The sequence below is a fragment of the Passer domesticus genome, chromosome 34 (genome assembly GCF_036417665.1).
Source record: "Passer domesticus isolate bPasDom1 chromosome 34, bPasDom1.hap1, whole genome shotgun sequence".
Taxonomy (NCBI): domain Eukaryota; kingdom Metazoa; phylum Chordata; class Aves; order Passeriformes; family Passeridae; genus Passer; species Passer domesticus.
The window spans coordinates 2,108,186-2,128,451 of record NC_087507.1 but is presented as its reverse complement, the minus strand read 5'-3'; the positions used below and the strand labels follow the sequence as shown (position 1 = coordinate 2,128,451).

The 20,266-nt window shown below is 67.7% G+C and overlaps 2 protein-coding genes across 2 annotated transcripts; both read right to left on the bottom strand.

Moving 5' to 3' along the window:
• Nucleotides 1-420: 420 nt before the first annotated feature.
• On the bottom strand, nt 421-14,108 carry LOC135288642 (uncharacterized). The gene is made up of 14 exons (XM_064402009.1): nt 13,015-14,108; nt 11,187-11,456; nt 10,842-11,108; nt 9,752-9,994; nt 7,669-9,388; nt 6,920-7,113; nt 5,907-6,218; nt 5,077-5,355; nt 4,719-4,997; nt 4,405-4,647; nt 3,930-4,313; nt 2,801-3,064; nt 2,461-2,724; nt 421-1,566 (listed from the first exon to the last, which is right to left on the bottom strand). Exons 1-14 carry the CDS (start codon nt 13,067-13,069, stop codon nt 1,361-1,363), a joined length of 4,980 nt encoding a protein of 1,659 aa, XP_064258079.1. The 5' UTR covers nt 13,070-14,108; the 3' UTR covers nt 421-1,360.
• A 1,658-nt stretch (nt 14,109-15,766) lies between these two features.
• LOC135288651 (large ribosomal subunit protein uL4m-like) lies at nt 15,767-19,494 on the bottom strand. The gene is made up of 10 exons (XM_064402028.1): nt 19,386-19,494; nt 18,932-18,980; nt 18,376-18,523; nt 18,237-18,288; nt 18,025-18,054; nt 17,833-17,920; nt 17,171-17,277; nt 16,986-17,095; nt 16,319-16,389; nt 15,767-16,232 (listed from the first exon to the last, which is right to left on the bottom strand). Exons 1-10 carry the CDS (start codon nt 19,443-19,445, stop codon nt 16,078-16,080), a joined length of 870 nt encoding a protein of 289 aa, XP_064258098.1. The 5' UTR covers nt 19,446-19,494; the 3' UTR covers nt 15,767-16,077.
• Between the last annotated feature and the right edge of the window lie 772 nt (nt 19,495-20,266).

Genomic DNA, 20,266 nt, shown 5'->3' with positions numbered 1-20,266 from the left:
ACCTCCCCCAGGGGACCCCAAAATCCCAAACCACACTGACCCTAAAAACCCAAACCCACTGACCCCAAACCCACTGACCCTAAAACCCAAAACCCCAAATCCACTGAGCCTGAACCACACTGACCTCAAAACCCAGTGACCCCAAACCCAGTGACCCCAAACCCCCCTGACCCCAAAACCCCACCAACCCCAAACCCCAAACCCCCCTGACCCCAAACCCACTGATCCCACTGACCCCAAACCCACCAACCCCAAACCCCCCTGACCCCTGGGGCAGCCCCCGAGCCCCCCTGGCCCCCCCCAGGGTGGGGGGACCCCCCCTCAAAATCAAATCCCCCCCCATCCAAGGCCACCCTCACGTTTGGGGGTGTCCCCAAACCGCCCCCGAGGAGGGGGGGGGGGTCCAGTCCCGGGGGGGCGAGCGGGCGACCCCCTCCCCCAAAAAAAAAAATTCCTTTTGTTCTGGATTCGGAATAACGAGCGTTGGCTCATTAATTAATCAATTACTAATTGGGCTGCTTGGGGGGGCTTTGGTGTCGGGACGAGGACGGGGCTGGGGGTCTGGGGGGGGCTCTGGGTGGGTCTTGGGGGGCTCGGGGCCAGCGGGCAGAGACCCCCGCTGTGGGGGGGATCCTTTATGGGGTGCAGCCCCCCTGGAGCCCCCGGCCCCGAGGGGCGGCCGAGCCCAAATCCCTCAAATGGCCCCCAAATCCCCGGGGCAACGGGGGGGGCTCTGTGGGGACCCCCAAACCCCCTCCCCACCCGGCCAGGGCGGTGCCAGCAGATGGATTTGGGGGAACTCTGGGTCCTGGATGGGGTACCCCCCAAAATCCCCCCAGAAATCCCCCCATAAATCCCCCAGAAATCCCCCCTAAAATCCCTGTGGTGGGCGGGGGGGTCTCTGGGGGTCCCCAAACCCTGCGGGGATGGTTCAGTCCCGGTCCTGGCTGGTGTACCCCCAAAATCCCCCCCAAAAATCCCTGGGGTGGGGCGGGGGGGTCTCTGGGGGTCCCCAAACGCCGTGGGTCCTGGTCCCGGTCCCGGCTGGGCGATCCGGCTGCCAAACCCTCCCCGTTGCTGTCCCGGTACCACCGGGCACCTCCGGAGGAATCCTTGTCACCCTCACACCCCCAAAACCCCAAAAACCGCCCCAAAAACCCCCTCGGGGCCTGTGCCGGTGCCGGGCCGGGCCGGTCACGGCGGGCTCAGCTGGATCCCGAACACGTCCCCGCGGGGCCGGTGCCGGTGCCGGTGCCGGGGCCGGTGCCGGGGCCGGGCCGGTCACGGCGGGCTCAGCGGGATCCCGAACGCGTCCCCGCGGGGCCGGGGCCGGTGCCGGTGCCGGGCCGGGCCGGGCCGGTCACGGCGGGCTCAGCTGGATCCCGAACACGTCCCCGCGGGGCCGGGGCCGGCGCGCGGCCTCGCAGGAGCCCTCGGCGTCGCGCACGTTGTACTCGCCCTTCTTGCACGCCGTGCTCTTCAGGTAGAAGCCCCCGGCCGCCGCCAGCGCCAGCGCGGCCACCGCGCCCAGCGCCCCCAGCGCCGCCAGCGCCGCCAGCCAGCTCTCTGCGGGGCGGCAGCGCCGTCACACCGGGACGGGGACACCGGGACGGGGACACAGCGGGACGGGGACACCGGGACATGGACACCGGGACGGGGACATCGGGACGGGGACACCGGGACGGGGACACACCGGCACGGGGACACAGCGGGACGGGGACACCGGGACGGGGACACACCGGCACGGGGACACCGGGACGGGGACACCGGGACGGGGACACCGGGACGGGGACACAGCGGGACGGGGACACCGGGACGGGGACACAGTGGCTCGGGGACACCGGGACGGGGACACCGGGACGGGGACACCGGGACGGGGACACAGCGGGACGGGGACACCGGGACGGGGACACAGTGGCTCGGGGACACCGGGACAGGGACACCGGGACATGGACACCGGGACGGGGACATCGGGACGGGGACACAGTGGCTCGGGGACACCGGGATGGGGACACCGGGAGGGGGACACCGGGACAGGGACACAGCGGGACGGGGACACCGGGAGGGTCACAGCGGGCACGGTCACACAGGGATGGTGGCACCAGGTCAGTCACACTGGGCAAGGTCACACCGGGAGGGAGACACTGAGAGGGTCACACCGGACATCGTCACACCGGGCACGGTCACACCGGGACGGGGGCACCGGGAGGGGAACACCAGGCACAGTCACACCGGGATGGTCACACCAGGCACAGTCACACCGGGTCGGTGACACCGGACACAGTCACACCGGCTCGGTCACACCGGGATGGTCACACCAGGCACAGTCACACCGGACACAGTCACACCGGACACAGTCACACCGGACACAGTCACACCGGCTCGGTCACACCGGACACAGTCACACCGGCTCGGTCACACCGTCACGGTGCCACCGCCGCGCCTCCCGGCCCCGCTCACCGTCCACCCTCACGGCCACGCTGGCGGCGCTGCGGCCGTGCCGGTTGCTCGCCGTGCAGGTGTAGAGGCCGCGGTTGGCCGCCGTGGCCCCGGTGACTGTCACCGAGCGGTTGTCGGCGGCCAGGCGCGCGTTGGGGGCGGGGGGCAGCGCCCAGCTGTAGGTGGGCGCCGGGACCCCCTCGGCGCCGCAGTCCACGGTGAAGCCGCCGCCGCGGGTGACGTTGGCCGAGGGCAGGACCCGCAGGGTGACAGCGGCGGGGCCGTCTGCGCCGGGGGGGGACACGGCGCTGTGAGGCTGCCCCGGAGCCCCGGGGGTCCCCGAATCGCCCCCCGCACTCACACTCCACGGCCACGGTGACGTTGCGGACGGCGGCGCCGTGCGCGTTGCTGGCCCGGCACTGGTAGGTGCCGGCGTGGGCGCGGGTGACGTTGCGGGTGGCCCGGGGGGGGTCCCGGCTGTCGGTGGCGTTGGCGGGGTCGCCCAGCTTGGCGCAGGTGACGCGGGGCGGGGGGTTCCCGCTGGCGGCGCAGCCCAGCTCGGCCGGGGTCCCCTCCAGCCACCGGCGCCGCTCGGGGCAGCCGCGCTCGCCGAGGCTCGGCTGGTCTGGAGGCGGGGGGAAGCGGCGGGGGAGGCGGTGATGGGGCCGGGGGACCCCCGTGGGACCGCCCCGACCCGCCCGGGATCCACCGGGGGCGGCCCCGGCGCCGGCGGGAGCGGTGCGAGCACAGCCGGGCTCATCCTCATCCTCATCCTGATCCTCATCCCCATCCTCATCCTCATCCTGATCCCCATCCCCATCCTCATCCCCATCCCCATCCCATCCCCATCCCCATCCCCATCCTCATCCTCATCCCCATCCCCATCCTCATCCCATCCTCATCCTCATCCTCATCCTCATCCTCATCCCATCCTCATCCCCATCCTCATCCTCATCCCCATCCTCATCCTCATCCTCATCCTCATCCTCATCCTCATCCTCATCCTCATCCTCATCCCATCCTCATCCCCATCCTCATCCTCATCCTCATCCTCATCCTCATCCCCATCCTCATCCTCATCCTCATCCTCATCCTCATCCTCATCCTCATCCTCATCCCATCCCCATCCCCATCCCCATCCCCATCCCCATCCCCATCCCCATCCTCATCCTCATCCCCATCCCCATCCTCATCCCATCCTCATCCTCATCCTCATCCCCATCCCCATCCCCATCCCCATCCCCATCCTCATCCTCATCCTCATCCCATCCCCATCCTCATCCCCATCCCCATCCCCATCCTCATCCTCATCCTCATCCCATCCTCATCCTCATCCCCATCGATCCCGGCACGGCTCTGGAATTCCCGGCATGGATGTGCCATCCTTGTCCCCTCCGATCCCTGTCCCGCCCCTGTCCCCCCCAGATCCCCGTCCCACCCCGCCCCATCCCCAGCCCGGTGTCCCCTCCCGTCCCCGGTGTCACACTCACACTCCACGGTGACAAGGACGCTCCTCACGGCCACCCCGTGCCTGTTGGTGGCCCTGCACACGTAGCGGCCGCCATCGGCCCGGGTGACCACGCGGCCGCGGGCGACTCCTCCGTGCTGGGTGCCACCGTCGCGGGTGCCACTGGGGTTGGTACCACCATGGTTGGTGTCACTGTCGCGGGTGCCACCATTTCGGGTGCCACTGTGGTGGGTGCCACCGTGGTTGGTGTCACCATGGTTGGTGTCACCGTGGTTGGTGCCACCGTCGCGGGCGCAGCGCGTGCTGGGCGGGGGGTCCCCGTCGGCGCGACACTCCAGCTGCCGCCGCTGCCCCTCCAGCCAGACCCGGCGTGCCGGACACCCCGCCTCGGACAGCGTGGGCTCATCTTGTGGGGGGGACACAGAGGCCACCCGGTCACCGCCGCGGCCACCGCGGGGACCCGGCAGCGCCGCGGCGGCGTCCCCGGTGCCACTCACACTCCACGCGGACGGTGACGCGGCGGCTGCGCGTCCCCAGCGCGTTGGTGGCGTTGCACAGGTAGGTCCCGGCGCGGGCGCGGGTCACCGGCTCGGGCTCGCCGGTGGCCACGGCGACGCCGTCGCGGCCGCACACCACGGTGGGCGCGGGGTTGCCGGTGGCGAGGCAGGACAGCGCTTCCCGCGAGCCCCGCACCCACGTGCGGTTGCCGGGGCAGCCGCTGGCCGGGATTTCGGGCAGATCTGGGCGGAAAAAAAGGGATTTGGGGCGATGCCGGGAGGGGCGGGCGGCGCCGCGCCGGGGCGGCACTCACAGAGCACGGCGAGCCGCGCCTCCGCGTCCTTTGTCACCACGCTGTCGCCCACGGCCAGGCTGGCCCGGCAGCGGAATTCTCGGCCGTCGTCGTCGCGCCGGGCGAGCAGCCGGAGCTGCAGCCGGGGCTGCGGGCCCTCGGCCAGGACCCCGCCGTCCGCATCGCGGAGCTGCAGCCGCGCCGCGGGCGGCTCGGCGGCCCCGGCGTGGCATGTCACCGTCACCTCGCTGCCCGCCGCCGCCGGGGCCGGGCTCAGCTCCAGGGCGGGCGCGGGGAACCCTGCGGGAAGGTGCCGCGCGTGGATCCGAGGGGGTCTCGGGGTCCCGCGGGGTCCCCGCCGCTCCCCCCGGTGCCTTACGGTAAACGTGGAGCTGCCTCCGCGCCGTCCGCGCCGCCGTGGCCACGGCGGCCGTGCAGCTCAGCTCCCGCGGGCCCGGGCTGCGCGGGGACAGCTCCGCGCTGGCCGTCACCGTGTCCCCGGCCACCGCCACCGTGACGTTCAGCGGCTCCGGGCCCAGCGCGGCCGTGACGCGGATGTCCCCGGCCGGGAAGGCGCCGGCGATGCGGCAGCGGGCGGTGGCCGCGGTGCCGGCCTCGAGGATGGCCGGGGCCTGGAGCTGCGGGGGCTCCGGGAGAGCTGCGGGGACACCGGGGGGACACGGGCTCACCGGGACCGGGACACGGCCCCAGAGCAGGGACAGAGTCCTGGTGACAGCGAGGTCACCGTGACGGGGACAAGGACAAAAACCAGGTCTGGGACACGGTCCCAGAGCAGGGACAGGGTCCCGGTGACAGTGAGGATGACATTGAGGTCACCGTGATGGGGACAAGGACACAACACCAAGACCAGGACACGGCCCCAGGAGCAGGGACAGAGTCCTGGTGACAGCGAGGTCACCGTGACGGGGACAAGGACAAAAACCAGGTCTGGGACACGGTCCCAGAGCAGGGACAGGGTCCCGGTGACAGTGAGGATGACATTGAGGTCACCGTGATGGGGACAAGGACACAACACCAAGACCAGGACATGGCCCCAGGAGCAGGGACAGAGTCCTGGTGACATCGAGGTCACCGTGACGGGGACAAGGACACAACAGTGGGACTGGGACACATCCCCAGAGCAGGGACAGGGTCCCGGTGACAGCGAGGTCACCGTGACAGTGACAAGGACACAGCGCCGCCACTCACCGAACACCGAGAGCGTGACGGGGGCAGCGGCGCGGGCGAACAGGGGCCCGTGCGGCCGCAGGGACAGCTCGGCGTGGCAGGTGACGTGCTGGCCGTGGTCGCCGCGGGTGGCGGTCAGCAGGTGGCTCACGGCCACGCTGGCGCTGCCCTCGGCGTCGCCGAAGCTCTCGGTGCGCAGCGTCTCGGCGCCGCGCCGCAGCGTCACCGTCAGGTTCCGCAGCGGTGCCACCCCCAGCACGCGGCACGTCAGGGTCCGGCTGTCCCCGACCGCCACCGGCGCCACCGGCTCCAGCTCCACCCGCTCCGGCAGCTCTGGGAACGAGCAGCACGGTGTCCCCTCGGTGTCCCCTCGGTGTCCCCACAGTGTCACCCTTGGTGTTCCTACAGTGTCCCCTTCGTGTCCCCAAGGCGTCACCCTCAATGTCCCCAAGGCGTCACCCTCAGTGTCACCTCAGTGTCCCCTTAGTGTCCCCACAATGTCACTCTTGGTGTCCCTATGGTGGGCCCTCAGTGTCCCCATGGCATCACCCTTGGTGTCTCCTCGATGCCACCACGGTGTCACCCTTGGTGTTCCCACAGTGTCCCTTCAGTGTCCCCTTGGTGTCCCCACAACATCACCCTCGGTGTCCCCTCGGTGCCACCACGGTGTCACCCTCGGTGTCCCCTTGGTGTCCCCATGGCGTCACCCTCAGTGTCGCCTCGGTGTCCCCTCATTGTCCCCTCAGTGTCCCCTCAGTGTCCCCATGGCATCACCCTTGGTGTCCCCTCGATGCCACCACGGTGTCACCCTTGGTGTCCTCTCAGTGTCCCCATGCCATCACCCTTGGTGTTCCCCTCGGTGCCCCCACAACATCACCTTTGGTGTCCCCTCAGTGTCCCTATGGTGTCACCCTTGGTGTCCCCATGGTGTCACCCTCAGTGTCCCCTCGGTGTCCCCACAACGTCACCCTCGGTGTCCCCTCGGTGTCCGCACAATGTCCCCCTCATTGTCCCCCGGTGTCCCCGGCACTCACGGTACACGAGGACGCCGGCGCTGGCGTTGGCCTCGGTGTCGCCGCAGCGTCCGGAGCAGGTGAGGGGCCCGGGGTCCCAGCGGGACACGTTGTGCAGCCGGAAGCTCTGCCAGCGCAGCCCCCCGGCCGCGGGGGTCGCGGGCAGGGGGGTCTCCAGCCCCAGCGTGGCGTTGTCCCCCGGGCAGGCGCTGCGGCTGCAGTTGACGGTCACCGAGCCCCCGAAGGCCACCACGGCCACCCGCGGCCAGGCCGCCACCGAGAAGGAGCCCCGGGCCACCCCTGCGAGACCCCCACCACGGGCAGTGCCCCAGCTCCGGCCGGGGGGCTCCGGTGGAGCTGGACAGAGACCCCTCCCCACTGCCGAGGTCCCGGGGTGCCCCCGCGTGTCCCCAACCCCCCCGGCCCTGAAGGTCCCTCTGATTTCCTGGGGGTCCCAGCGTGTGACGCCCCCCTCCCCCGGTTTTACGGGTCCTCACTATTGGGTTGGGGGTCCCCGTGTGCCCCCCCACCACTAAAGGGACTCTGGTGTTTCGGGGAGGGTCTCTGGGGGCCCCCCCTCCCACTCCCGGGGGTCCCCAGGGTCGCGTGCCCCCCCCCCAAAATAAAACAAGAGTCGCTGCTGATTTTGGGATCCCCCCCCCCCCAATTAATGGTCGCTGGTTTTGGGGATCCTCAGAGACGCCCCCTCCCCATTCTGGAGGGTCTCTCCACCCCCCAAAAAAACCCTCGAGCCCCCCCCCTCCCTTTACCTGCGAGCGCCAGAACGAGGGGGGGGAGGAGCCGCGTGGCCGGGCCGGGGGGGCCCATCGGGAGAGGAGGAGGAGGGTGGGAGGAAGAGGAGGAGGAGGAAGGTGGGGAGGAAAAGGAGGAGGAAGGTGGGAAGGAAAAGGAGGAGGAGGATGGGGAGGAGGAGGAGGAAGGTGGGGAGGAAGAGGAGGATGGGGACTGGGATGGAGCGGAGGAGGATGGAGACGGCCAGGAGGGAGGGGAGAAGGGGAGGAAGAGGAGGATGAGGAGGGGGATGGAGGCGGCGAGCAGGGCGAGGGTGAGGATGGGGAGGGGGATGAAGCGGAGGAGGATGGAGGCGACGGGGAGGAGGGAGAGGAGGATGGGGATGAAGCGGAGGAGGAGGATGGGGATGAAGCGGAGGAGGAGGAGGATGGGGAAGGGAGAAGAGGAAGAGGATGGGGAGGAGGAGGAAGAGGCGGCTGAGGCCGAAGGCAGCTCCTCCGCTGCCGCGCGCGCCGCCGCTCCCGCGGGGCTGCTCCTCCCCCCGCCCACGCCGACCCCCCCCCAGTCCCCCCCACCCCCGCCCGGTGCTCGGCGCTTCACGAACCCCCCCAAAAAAACCCCAAAACCCCTCCCCGAACGCCCCCGGCGCCCTCCCCGCGGGGGCGGCTCCGGGGCCGCGCGTGGGCGAAGCGACAGCGACAGACGCGAGCGCCGGGAGCGGGGCTGGCGCGGCCGGCGACACCGGCGCTGTCCCCAGCCCGGGGGGACAACGCGGGCACAGCCCGGGCACCCCCCGCGCTGCTCGCCAGGAACCCCCCGAGCCGCGGAGCGCTGTCCCCGAGGATGTCACGGCGGCGTTTATTGGTGGCTGTCGCCTCTGCGTCCCCTCCCCTCCGGCTCCTCGTCCTCCCCGAGTCCCCGGGATTCCGCCCGGCTGCTCCAAAGTCACCAAATCCACCCCAAAAACACTCGCGGGATCCAATGCGGAGCGAACCGCGGAGATCCACGCCGGGGGCCGGGTGGATCTCACCGCCCCGGTCCCTCCCGGTCCGTCCCAGTCCGCCCCAGTCCATCCCAGTCTGGGAGCTGCTTCCACCGCGCGGCTCCGGCCGGTCCCCGCTGTCGCTGTCCTCTCGGTGGCCGCGGGGCGGGGACGGGCAGGGGGTCCCGGCCCCTCCAGGACCCCCGCCCGCCTAGGGGGCCGCGGATCCGTTGGGAGCGGCCGCCTGGGAGCTGCCCGGGGCCCGGCGGGGCCGCGCGTCCGGCGGCGGCTGCCGCCTCCAGAGCCAGTACTCGCCGATCTTGCTCCTGTAGCGGTGGATGAAGAACGCCAGGCCCAGGACGGCGAATGCCGCCAGCACCACCCCCGAGAGCACCGGGAGCAGCGGGAACGCGTCCTCGTCTGGGGGGAAACGGGAGCGGGGTCAGCGGGGAGGGGGCGGCTGCGCCCCGAGACCACCCGGAGCCCAAAAACACCAAAGGCCTCCAAGATCTCCAGGATCCCAAAGACCCCCAAGACCACCCAGGACCTCCAATACCCCAAAGAACCTCCAGGACCACCCAGAGCCCAAAAACACCAAAGGCCTCCAAGATCTCCAGGACCTGAGACCTCCAAGGCACCCAGAACCCCAAAGACCACCCAGGACCTCCAATATCCCAAAGAACCTCCGGGACCACCAGGAGCCCAGAAACCCCAAGGACCCCCAGAACCCCAAATACCCCAAAGACCCCCAGAAGCTCAAACATCCCAAAAAACCAAAATATCCCCAAGACCCCCAGAACCCCAAAGACCCCCAAGACCCCCAGGAGCCCAAAGACCCCAGAACCCCAAACACCCCAAAGACCCCAGAACCCCAAAGACCCCCGAGACCACCCAGGACCTCCAATATCCCAAAGAACCACCAGGACCCCCAGGAGCCCAAATACCCCAAAGACCCCCAGAACCCCAAAGACCCCCAAGACCCCAGAACCCCCAAGACCCCCAGAACCCCAAAGACCCCCAAGACCCCCAGAACCCCAAAGACCCCCAAGACCCCAGAACCCCCAAGACCCCCAGGAGCCCAGGACCCCCGCGCCCCCCGGTCCCGGACCCTCACGCACAGTGCACCCAGACGGTGACGTTGCGCTCGGCCGTCCCCAGCGCGTTGGTGGCCCGGCACAGGTAGGTCCCGGCGTGGCCGCGGGCGGCGCGGAGCGCGGCTCCCGGCACCAGGGAGTTCCCGTCCCTGGAGCAGCTCACCTGCGGCTCAGGTGAGCCCTCGGCCCCGCAGCGCAGCGTCCCCTCCTGCCCCTCCGTCCAGTTCTGCTGCGCGGGGCAGTGCGAGGGGCCCAGCCGCGGTTTGGCTGCGGGAAACGCCGGGATGAGGAGCGGGAAAAGTGGGATAAGGAGCGGGAAAAGGAGGGATGGGGAGCGGGAAAAGCTGGGATGGGGATAAGAAAATGGAGGGATGAGGACCAGAGAAAGGAAGGATGGGGACAAGGAAAAGGAGGGATGGAGAAAAGGAAAAGGTGGGATAAGGAGTGGGAAAAGCCGGGATAAGGAGCGGGAAAATATGGGACGGGGACCAGGAAAAGGTGGCATAAGGACCAGGAAAAGGAGGGATAAGGAAAAGGAAAAGATGGGATGGGGCCAGGAAAAGGAGGGATGGGGACTGGGAAAACGAGGGATAAGGAAAAGGAAAAGGAGGGATAAGGACCAGAAAAAGGTATGGGATAAGGAAAAGGAAAAGGAGGGATGGGGACAAGGAAAAGCTGGGATGGGGACCAGGAAAAGGAGGGATAAGGAAAAGGAAAAGGAGGGATAAGGAAAAGGAAAAGGAGGGATGGGGACCAGGAAAAGGAGGGATAAGGAAAAGGAAAAGGAGGGATAAGGAAAAGGAAAAGGAGGGATAAGGAAAAGGAAAAGATGGGATGGGGCCAGGAAAAGGAGGGATGGGGACTGGGAAAACGAGGGATAAGGAAAAGGAAAAGGAGGGATAAGGACCAGAAAAAGGTATGGGATAAGGACCAGGAAAAGGAGCGATGGGGACAAGGAAAAGCTGGGATGGGGACCAGGAAAAGGAGGGATAAGGAAAAGGAGGGATAAGGATCAGGAAAAGGACGAATAATGAGGAAAAGCTGGGCCAGGGACGAGGAAAAGGCGGCACAGGGGCCGGAATTCCCGCCAGGAACGCGGCGGCCGCGCTCTCACCCAGCACTCGGACCCGCTGGGATTTGTTCCTGGAGGTGTAGGGCTCCATCTCGGCCACGCAGGTCACCTCCAGCTCCCGCTGCGTGTCCGACACCGGCAGCCTGAAGGTCACGGGGGGCTGCCCCGAGCCCCCCGGGACGGCCTGGCCCTGGGCCAGCACCCGCAGCCGGATGTCCCGCACGGCCCCGGCCGGCAAGGAGCAGTTCCCCCTCAGCTCCGTGCCAGCCACGGTGGCGTTGGCGACGTCCAGCAGCGGCACGGGGACATCTGCGGGCGACAGCGGGGTTTGGTGGCGCCGCGGCGGCGGCGCGGTGGCACCGGCGCGGCCGCGGCGCGGTCACTCACAGAAGGCCTGGGCGGTGGCCGTGGCCTGGAGCTTCTCGCTGCCCACGCGGACGGTGCAGCCCAGCTGGACGGTGCCCTCATCGGTGACATTGACCGTGGCGGTGGCCTGGCGGCCGTCCTGGCTGAGGGTCACCGGCCAGCTGCGGTCGTTGGCGGTGATGGTGACGTTGTCGTCGGGGATGGCGCGCCCCAAGGTGCAGGTGACGTTGAAGCGCTGATGTGGCTTCGGCTCCGGGGGTGACAGGGACAGGCGGGGACCCTCCGGGGGGGCTGGCACGGGGAGGGGACACTGCGTGAGCCCGGGTGGGAAAGTGGGGAAAAATGGGGAAAATAACGGGGGGAATGGGGGAAAATAGAGAAAAATGGGGAAAATAGCAGGAAAATAACAGGGGGAATGGGGGAAAATAGAGAAAATGGGGAAAATGGGAAAATAATGGGGAAGTGGGGGAGAAATAGAGAAAAATGGGGAAAATGGGAAAATAATGGGGAAACGGGGGGGAAATAGAGAAAAATGGGGAAAATAGCAGGAAAATAATGGGGGATCAGTGGAAAAATCAACAGGAAAAGTGGGAAATCAGTGGGAAAATAATGGGGGAAATGGGGGCAAATAGAGAAAAATGGGGAAAACAGCGGGAAAATAATAGGGGGAATCAGTAGGAAAATCAACAGGAAAAGTGGGAAAACAGTGGGGAAATGGGGGGAAACAGCAGGAAAATAATGGGGAAAATGGGGGGGTGGGGGAAGAGAAAAATGGGGGAAACAGTGGGAAAATAATGGGGGAAATCAGTGGGGAAATGGGGGGAAACAGCAGGAGAACAGCCCTGGATGGGGTGGGGTGGTTCAGGGGTGCTGGGGTGAAAGTGGCCTGAACTACAAAATCCTTATGAAATCCCAGTGAAATCCCGATAAAATCCCTATAAAATTAGGTTCAAATCAATGTAAAATCTCTATAAAATTCTATCCCATCCCATAATAATTTTACCTTCTATCCCACGTAGCAAATAATTCTCTCTAAACCCTTTTGTCTAAAGGTTTGCCTTAACAAATGACTCATTTTCTTATCAATACATCAATTTCCCACCCTTCATCCAAAAATCGGATCCAGCCACCCCTGAGCTCCTCTTGGAGAAGGAATCCAGAAATTTGGGGTGTCCTGGGGAGGGGGGTTGGGGGTCCTTTGTGCACCTCAGGGAGCTTCCCCGGCCAGGAATTCCCAATTCCTGGAGAAGTTTGGCAGGGAAAACCTCCCAGGCTCATCCTCATCCCTGAATTTCGGTGTTTTCCCAGCAAAACATCCCCGGCCGCGGTCACGGAGGTGCTGGGGAAGCCCCCAAAACTCGAGTGAAGCTCCCCCAGCAGGCAGAGGAAACCCCCCGGGGGGGCTGGGAGGCTCCAAAGCGCAGGGGAAGCAGAGAAAAAAAACCCCAAAAGTGCGGAGGAAGCCCCCAAAAGTGCTGAGGAAGCCCCAAAAGTGCAGAGGAAGCCCCCAAAAGTCCGGAGGAAGCCCCCAAAAGTGCTGAGAAAGCCCCCAAAAGTCCGGAGGAAGCCCCAAAAGTGCAGAGGAAGCCCCCAGAGGTGCGGAGGAAGCCCCCCGGGCCGAGCCCCCCCCGGGGCCGGGGGGATTTCCCGGCCCCCTTGAGCGGAACCGTCCCTCCCTTTCCCGGAACGGGCTCAGGAAGGGAGGGAGGGAGGGAGAAAATCCCGCTGCTTTTGCATGGATTTCGCAAGGATCAACAGAATTCCCCGCTCCCTCCCGCGGCGCCACCTCCGCCGATGGCGACAAGCGGCGACACGCGGTGCCCCCCGCGGTGTCCCCGTGTCCCCTCACCTGCCACGACAGCCAGGGTGCCCAGGGCCAGCGCCAGCAGCGCGGGGGCCACCATCCCGGCGGGGACGGCGGCTCCCGGTCCCGCGGCGGCGCCGGGATGCGCCGGGAGCACCGGGGGCGGGCCGGGCGGGGTCGGTGGGTTCAGGGTCCCGGGGATGGAGCCGGTGCGGGCCCGGACCCCGGGAGGGGTCGGTGCGGGTGCTCCGGGAAGATTCGGTTCTGGTTCTCCGGGAGCACCGGGAAGGTTTCTGTTCGGTCTCCCCGGGAGCACCGGGAAGGTTTCGGTTCAGGTTCTCCGGGAGCACCGGGAAGGTTTCGGTTCAGGTTCTCCGGGAGCACCGGGAAGGTTTCGGTTCAGGTTCTCCGGGAGCACCGGGAAGGTTTCGGTTCAGGTTCTCAGGATGGGTCGGTTCCCGCTCTCTGGGAAAATTCGGTTCCCCGGGAGCTCCGGGAAGGTTCGGTTCGGGAGCACCGGAAAGGTTTCGGTTCGGGTTCTCCGGATGGGTCGGTTCCGGCTCTCCGGGAAGATTCTGTTCGGGTTCCCCGGGAGCTCCGGGAAGGTTCGGTTCGGGAGCACCGGAAAGGTTCGGTTTCGGCTCTCCGGGAAGATTCGGTTCGGGCTCCCCGGGAGCGCCGGGAAGGTTTCGGTTCGGGTTCTCGGGGAGCACCGGGAAGGTTCAGTTCGGGCTCTCCGGGAAGATTCGGTTCGGGTTCGCCGGGAAGGTTTCGGTTCGGGTTCCCCGGATGGGTCCCCCGGGGCTGTTCCGGGTCCGTCCGGGCCGGGGTCTCGGGGCCGGCTCTGGGCGCGCCCCGCACGCCCCGTCCCTCTGTCCGTCCCTCGGTTTCTCTCTCCGTCTGTCCGACCCGTCCCGCTCACGCTTTTATCCCCGGCCCGTCCCCGTCCCGCCCCCGGGGATTTCCGGGGCTGCGGGGACTTCGCGCTCGGGGGGCCCGGGGGGGCTCCGGGGGCAGTTTCCTGTCCCCTGCCCGGGATGGGACAATTTTCCTGTCCCCCTTTGCCTCCTGCCCCTCTGCCACGCCCCCCTCGTCCCCTCCTTGTCACCCTCGGGGCCCCATCCTGTGTCCCCAAACCGGGGGGAGGCTCACCCGCCTGTCACCCGCCTGTCACCCCCCGGGGGTGGCTCCAGGGGCCACCATTGGGCGCCGCTGTCACCAGGGCTGCGACTTCCTCTATTCTGTCGCTTTTTGACGTCGGGGGATTTTTGTCACCCCTGGAACCGTGGGAACATCCCTGATGTCCCCGGGATGTCCCCAGGACGGTGCCACCTCCAGGACACCATCCCTGATGTCCCCAGGACGGTGCCAGCCCCAGGACACCATCCCTGATGTCCCGGGATGTCGCCAGTGCCCCGGTGGTGGCACCCAGCCCTGCCACCCTCCCTGCTGTCACCTCCAGGCCGGTGACACTTGTCACAGCCGCGGGTGCAGGTGACAGTCCCCTCCCCGCGGCCATCCCCGTGGATTGTCCTTGTCCCTGGAATTTCGGAAATGCCGGGAGCCTCCCTCGGCCTTGGCCGGGGTTTGGAGGCCACGGGTGGCACAGGGACAGTGGGGACAGGGCCAGGTTGTCAGGGACACGGGGGACAGGGATGGCAGGAACACCGGGGAGGGGACACGACAGGGACAGGGACATCAGGAGCGCGCGGGTCAGGGGAAGGACGGGGGGGGACAAAGGGGACACGAAGGCGCTGCCAGCTCCGAGTCAACAGGACGTGCCACCCCCACCTTCCCCCCGCAGGACGTGGGCCGGTGCCAGCGTGCCCTGGTGCCATTGTCACCTCCCCTGTCCCCTCCGGCCTCTTGCTGATCCCCGCTGCGACCCCCGGGGTGTCCCTTGGGGTGTCCCCGGAGTGTCCCCCGGGGTGTCCCCCTGTCCCGGGGTGTCCCCCGGGGTGCCCTCTCGGTGTCCCCCTGTGCCCCCAGCCCCACTGGTGGCCTCTCCCCGGCCCTGTCCCCTCCTGTCGCCTCCCGGGCGTGCCAGGAAGCGGCTCCGGACCTGCCCCGAGGTTCTCCCTGAGCCGGGAGCGATTCCCGGAATTGGCCCCTCACCTGGAGAACTGGGAAAAACCGGGAAAAAACGGGAAAAGCCCCCAAAATTACCGGGATCGCGATGGGCACGGCCGGGAGACCCCTCCCCAAATAACCGAGGAGGAGGAGGAGGAGGAGGAGGAGGAGGAGGAGGAGGAGGAGGAGGAGGAGGAGGAGGAGGAGGAGGAGGAGGAGGAGGAGGTCCCAGTTCCTCCCAGTTGTGTCCCAGTTCTGCCCCCAGTTGGGTCCCCGACTCCCTCAGAATTCCCAATTTCCTGATTTTTTTTCCGGGATATTCCCGGAAAACCCATGCCAGGACCCCCCTGCCCCAAATTTCCGAGGGAACCGCTGAGGTCAGAATTTGAATTTCCTGAATTTCCTCCTTTTCCGGCTCCCACGTTCCCGAGCGTGGGATGGGAGGGGGCCCGGGATGGGGACATTTGGGGACATTCTGGGGGGGGCACGGACATACACGCACACAAAGACCCCTCTGCCAGCACGACCCCGATATTCCAAAAGAATCCGTGGGAAAAGCCACGGGGCTGCCGAGGAGGGGCTGGAAAAGGGGTCGGGATTCTGGGGAGGGGGCTGGGATGGAGGAGCTGGAATTTGGGGGGGATCCCCAGAGGGATTGAGATACGGGGGGAGCCCCAAAAGGAGGCGGGAACCCCTGACCCCCCCCCCAAAATAAAAACAACATCCATGAAAAAAAATCCCTTTAATGGCCACAGCAGAATTCCCGACGGGAGCGGGGACAGATCCCGACCAGAGGGGCTGGATCCAGCCTGGGGGGGCAAATCCCACCGGGGGGAGGGCAAATCCCACCCGGGGGGGGCAAATCCCACCCAGGAGGGCTCCAAGAAATCCTTTCAGGACACGGAAAAGGAACAAAACCTCGCTGCGCCGCGCTGTCCCCAAATCCCTTCCCGAGGGGTTCTGCCCCATGGGGTTGACAAATGCCACCCGGGGGGGCACAAATGCCACCGGGGGGGCACAAACGCCACCGGGGGGGTGTCAGGCGGCCCCGGGGGCGTCCCGGTGGGGCAGGGAGAAGGGCACCAGGGGCGAGTAGCGCGTGTCGTGCCACAGCAGCCGCTGCTCCAGGAAGGCGACGGCGTCCAGGGTCAGCACCAGCGTCTGGTGCTTCAGCAGGCTGTGCACGTTCAGCCCTGGGGACGGTTTGGGGACGGTTTGGGGACATCAGCGGGGCGCCCAGAGCGCCTGGGGGGGGGGCAAAGCGAGGGGAGGGGCTCACCCAGGGCGGGGATGAGGGTGATGGATTTGAGCCCCTCGACGGCGGCGCTGATGTTCTCCGGGAATTCATTGCTGGGGGGAAAGGGGGGGGTGTCCCCAAGGTGTCCCCAAGCCGTCCCCAAAGTGTCCCCAGGGTGTCCCCAGGGCAGGGACACCCAGGCCTGGAGTCCCCAGGCTTGTGGTGATCTGTCTGTGATGTCCCCAGAGTGTCCCCGGCTTCATGGACATCCCACTCCCAGTGTCCCCAGCCCTGTCTCATGTCCCCAGCCCCATTCCCAGTGTCCCCAGCCCTGTCCCGTGTCCCCAGCCCCATTCCCAGTGTCCCCAGCCCTGTCCTGTGTCCCCAGCCCCGTTCCCAGTGTCCCCAGCCCCATTCCCAGTGTCCCCAGCCCTGTCCCGTGTCCCCAGCCCTGTCCCCAGTCCTGTCTCATGTCCCCAGCCCCATTCCCAGTGTCCCCAGCCCCATTCCCAGTGTCCCCAGCCCCGTTCCCTGTGTCCCCAGCCCCGTTCCCAGTGTCCCCAGCCCCATTCCCAGTGTTCCCAGCCCTGTCCCGTGTCCCCAGCCCTGTCCCCAGTCCTGTCCCATGTCCCCAGCCCTGTCCCATGTCCCCAGCCCCGTTCCCAGTGTCCCCAGCCCCGTTCCCAGTGTCCCCAGTGTCCCCTCTCACGTGTCCACCAGCAGCACCGAGTGTCCCCAGCGCCGGGCCCGGGCCAGCTCCAGCAGGTACCGGGGGTCGCTGCTGGGCATCTCCAGGCTGTCCACCACGTGCAGCTCGTCCTGTGGGACACCGGGGGACACTGCCACCCTGTCCCCAGCCCCGGCTGTGCCCAGCCCCCCGGGCCACCCCCGTACCTGCATCAGCTTCACGCTCAGGGCCACCTTCAGCCCCAGCACCCGCACCCGCATGGGCACCATGTAGAAGTAGCTGGTGGGGCCCCGCGGGCCGTGGGCGATGCCACCTGCCAGGAGGGGACATGGTGACATCCCCGGGCAGGGGACAACACCCCCGGCCTGGACCGAGGGGGGCAGCCAGGCCTGGTGTCCCCAGGGTGGCTCCTGATGTCCCCAGGATGTCCCCAAGATGGTCCTGGGTGTCCGCAGGGTCTCCCAGAGACCCCAAAGCAGGGGCACCAAACCCTGATGTCCCCAGGGCAGTTCCTGATGTCCCCAGGGCTGTCCAGGATATTCCCAGGATGTCCCCAGGCTGTCCCCAGCCCCGTGTCTCTGTCCCCAGGCTGTCCCTAGCCCTGTCCCCAGCACGTCCCCATCGCATCCCCAGGCTGTCCCCAGCCCCATGTCCTTGTCTCCAGCCCCGTGTCCCTGTCCCCATCCCCATCCCCAGCCTGTCCCCCATCCCCATCCCCAGGCTGTCCCCAGGTTGTTCCCAACCCCGTGTGTCCCTGTCCCCACCCCTGTGTTCCTATCCCCAGGCTGTCCCCATCCCCGTGTCCCTCTCCCCAGCCCCTCCCCAGCCCGTCCCCCCGTGTCCCTGTCCCTGTCCCGGTGTCCCTCACCGCCCCTCCAGAGCGGTGACCGCGTGGAGCCGTGCCGGGCGCGCCCGGAGCCCTTCTGCCGCCAGGGCTTGCGGCCGCCGCCCCGCACCTCGGCCCGGGTGCGCACGCTGCGCGTAGCTCTGGGGACAAACAGGGACAAACGAGGGGACACTGTCACCCCTGAGCCCCCTGAGCCCCCTGAGCCCCCCGCACCTCGGCCCGGGTGCGCACGCGCGCGTGGCTCTGGGGACAAGGGGACAAACATGGACAGTGTCACCCCTGAGCCCCCTTTTTCCCACCCCAATCCCCCCTTTCTGCCCCCAAATCCCTTTTATCCCCCCTTTCTGCCCCAAATCCCCCTTTTTTCCCCCCCAGACCCCCTCTGCCCCCCTCCCCACCCCCCAAGCCCCCCTCCCCACGCTCACAATCCTCTTGTAGTTCCTCTGCCATGTGGCCACCGTGTGCAGGATGTCCAGCCTGGGGACAGCGGGACGCAGGGGACACTCAGCCCCGGAGCCCCCAGGGGTGTCCCCAGCGTCCCCAGAGCCCCCCGGGGGTCCCCACCTGGGGCTGACGGCGAAGACGTCGGGGTGCAGGTCGGCCAGGCCCCGCAGCGTGTCCTCGGGGTGCCGCAGGGACCCCACCCAGGCCTGCACCGGGGACAGCGGGGACAGCACGGGGACACGGCAGCTCCGCAGCACCGGGGGCTCCTCTGGGGACAGAGGGGCACGTGGGGACGGGGACAGCGGGGCACGGGGGGTCCCGGCACGCCCCCAAGGACAGACAGCCAGGGCTGATGTCCCCAGGGTCACTCAGATGTCCCCAACCCTGTGGTGGCCCTGCCCACTGTGTCCCCACCACGGTCCCTGCTGTGCCCAGGGCGTCCCCAGCCCCTGGCACTGTCCTCAGGGCGTCCCCAGCCCCTGGCACTGTCCCCAGGGTGTCCCCAGCACCGTCCCCAGGGTGTCCCCAGCCCCTGGCACTGTCCCCAGCCCCTGGCACTGTCCCCAGCACTGTCCCCAGGGTGTCCCCAGCACTGTCCCCAGGGTGTCCCCAGCCCCTGGCACTGTCCCCAGCACCGTCCCCAGGGTGTCCCCGCTGTCCCCAGCCCCTCACTCACCCTTGCGGGGCTCGGGGGCCGCGGGCGGGGCCGGGGGCTCCGTCGAGAGCTGCGGGACGGCGACATTGGGGACAATGAGCGGGGGCGGCACCAACCACGGGCTGAGGGGAGGGGGGGACACGACCCCCGCCCACCCCCCCCCCCCCCCCCCAGCCCCGCTCCTGGGCCCGTCCGGGACCCCCGAACCCCCCCGGCCAAGATCCCACTTGGTTCCGCCCCAAACCCCGCCCCTCCGCGATGGCCCCGCCCCATGGGCATAGCCCCGCCCACTCACCGCCCTCACGGGCATAGCCCCGCCCACTCACCGCCCTCACGGCCCTGGCCCCGCCCCCTCACGGCCCTGGCCCCGCCCCCGCCCGGTTCGCCCCGTTCCCATCCCGGTGCCGGTGCCGCTCCCCGCCCGTTCTCCCCCGGCCCGGTGCCGCTCCCGGTGCCGCTCCCCGCCCGCTCTCACCGCGGCCCAGCCCCGGCCCCGGCTCCAGGCCCTCAGCGCGGCCGCCCCCGCGCGGATCATGGCGGGAAGGCGAGGGGCGGGGACGGGCGCGGCGACGTCAGCGCGCGCGCGGCGCTACTTCCGGCGGGGGCGGAACGGCGGGAAAAGGGGAGGAAGGGGGAGGGGAGGGGAGGGGGAGACACCCCCCCACCTTGTGTCCCCCCCAAAATCCCGCCCAAATCCCCTCCTTTGTGCCCCCCCCAGTGACCCCCAAGAGCCCCCCCGGCCAACTGTCCCTCCCCAGTGCCGCTCCCAGTCTCAGTCCCAGTTCCCATTCCCAGTTCCCATTCCCAGTTCCCATTTTTCCCATTCCCAGTTCCCATTCCCAGTTCCCACTCCCATTCCCAGTCCCCATTCCCAGTTCCCATTCCCAGTTCCCAGTTCCCATTCCCAGTTCCCATTCCCAGTCCCCATTCCCAGTTCCCATTCCCAGTTCCCAGTTCCCATTCCCAGTTCCCATTCCCAGTCCCCATTCCCAGTTCCCACTCCCATTCCCAGTCCTCATTCCCAGTTCCCATTCCCAGTTCCCAGTTCCCATTCCCAGTTCCCGTTTTCCCCCAAATTCCCGGCAGGATTCGCGGGCTGGGATTGCTGGGGGAATTCGGGAATCCTTTTTTTCCCTCCCCTTTTTTTTCCCCTTTCCCCCCCTTTTTTTCCCTTTTCCCCCCTTTTCCCTCCTTTTTTTCCCTTTTTTTCCCTTTTTTTCCCCAAACCCCGCCCGGTCCCGGGGGTCCGGGGGCGGGAATTCCGGGGGGGGGGGGAGGGGGCGCTCATCCCGCGCCTGCTTCCAATTAAATCCCAATTCATTAACTCCCGCTCCGGCCCCTCCCAGCGCTCAAAAT

Coding starts and splice junctions, on each gene's coding strand:
- LOC135288642 (XM_064402009.1), bottom strand. CDS start 13,069: ATGGTGGCCCCCGCGCTGCTGGCGCTGGCCCTGGGCACCCTGGCTGTC. Junction 11,109..11,186: donor GGCCACCGCCCAGGCCTTCT/GTGAGTGACCGC, acceptor TGTCGCCCGCAG/ATGTCCCCGTGCCGCTGCTG. Junction 6,219..6,919: donor CGCCGGCGTCCTCGTGTACC/GTGAGTGCCGGG, acceptor GCTCGTTCCCAG/AGCTGCCGGAGCGGGTGGAG.
- LOC135288651 (XM_064402028.1), bottom strand. CDS start 19,445: ATGATCCGCGCGGGGGCGGCCGCGCTGAGGGCCTGGAGCCGGGGCCGG. Junction 18,289..18,375: donor GTCTTCGCCGTCAGCCCCAG/GTGGGGACCCCC, acceptor CGCTGTCCCCAG/GCTGGACATCCTGCACACGG. Junction 17,278..17,832: donor GTCACCGCTCTGGAGGGGCG/GTGAGGGACACC, acceptor CCCTCCTGGCAG/GTGGCATCGCCCACGGCCCG.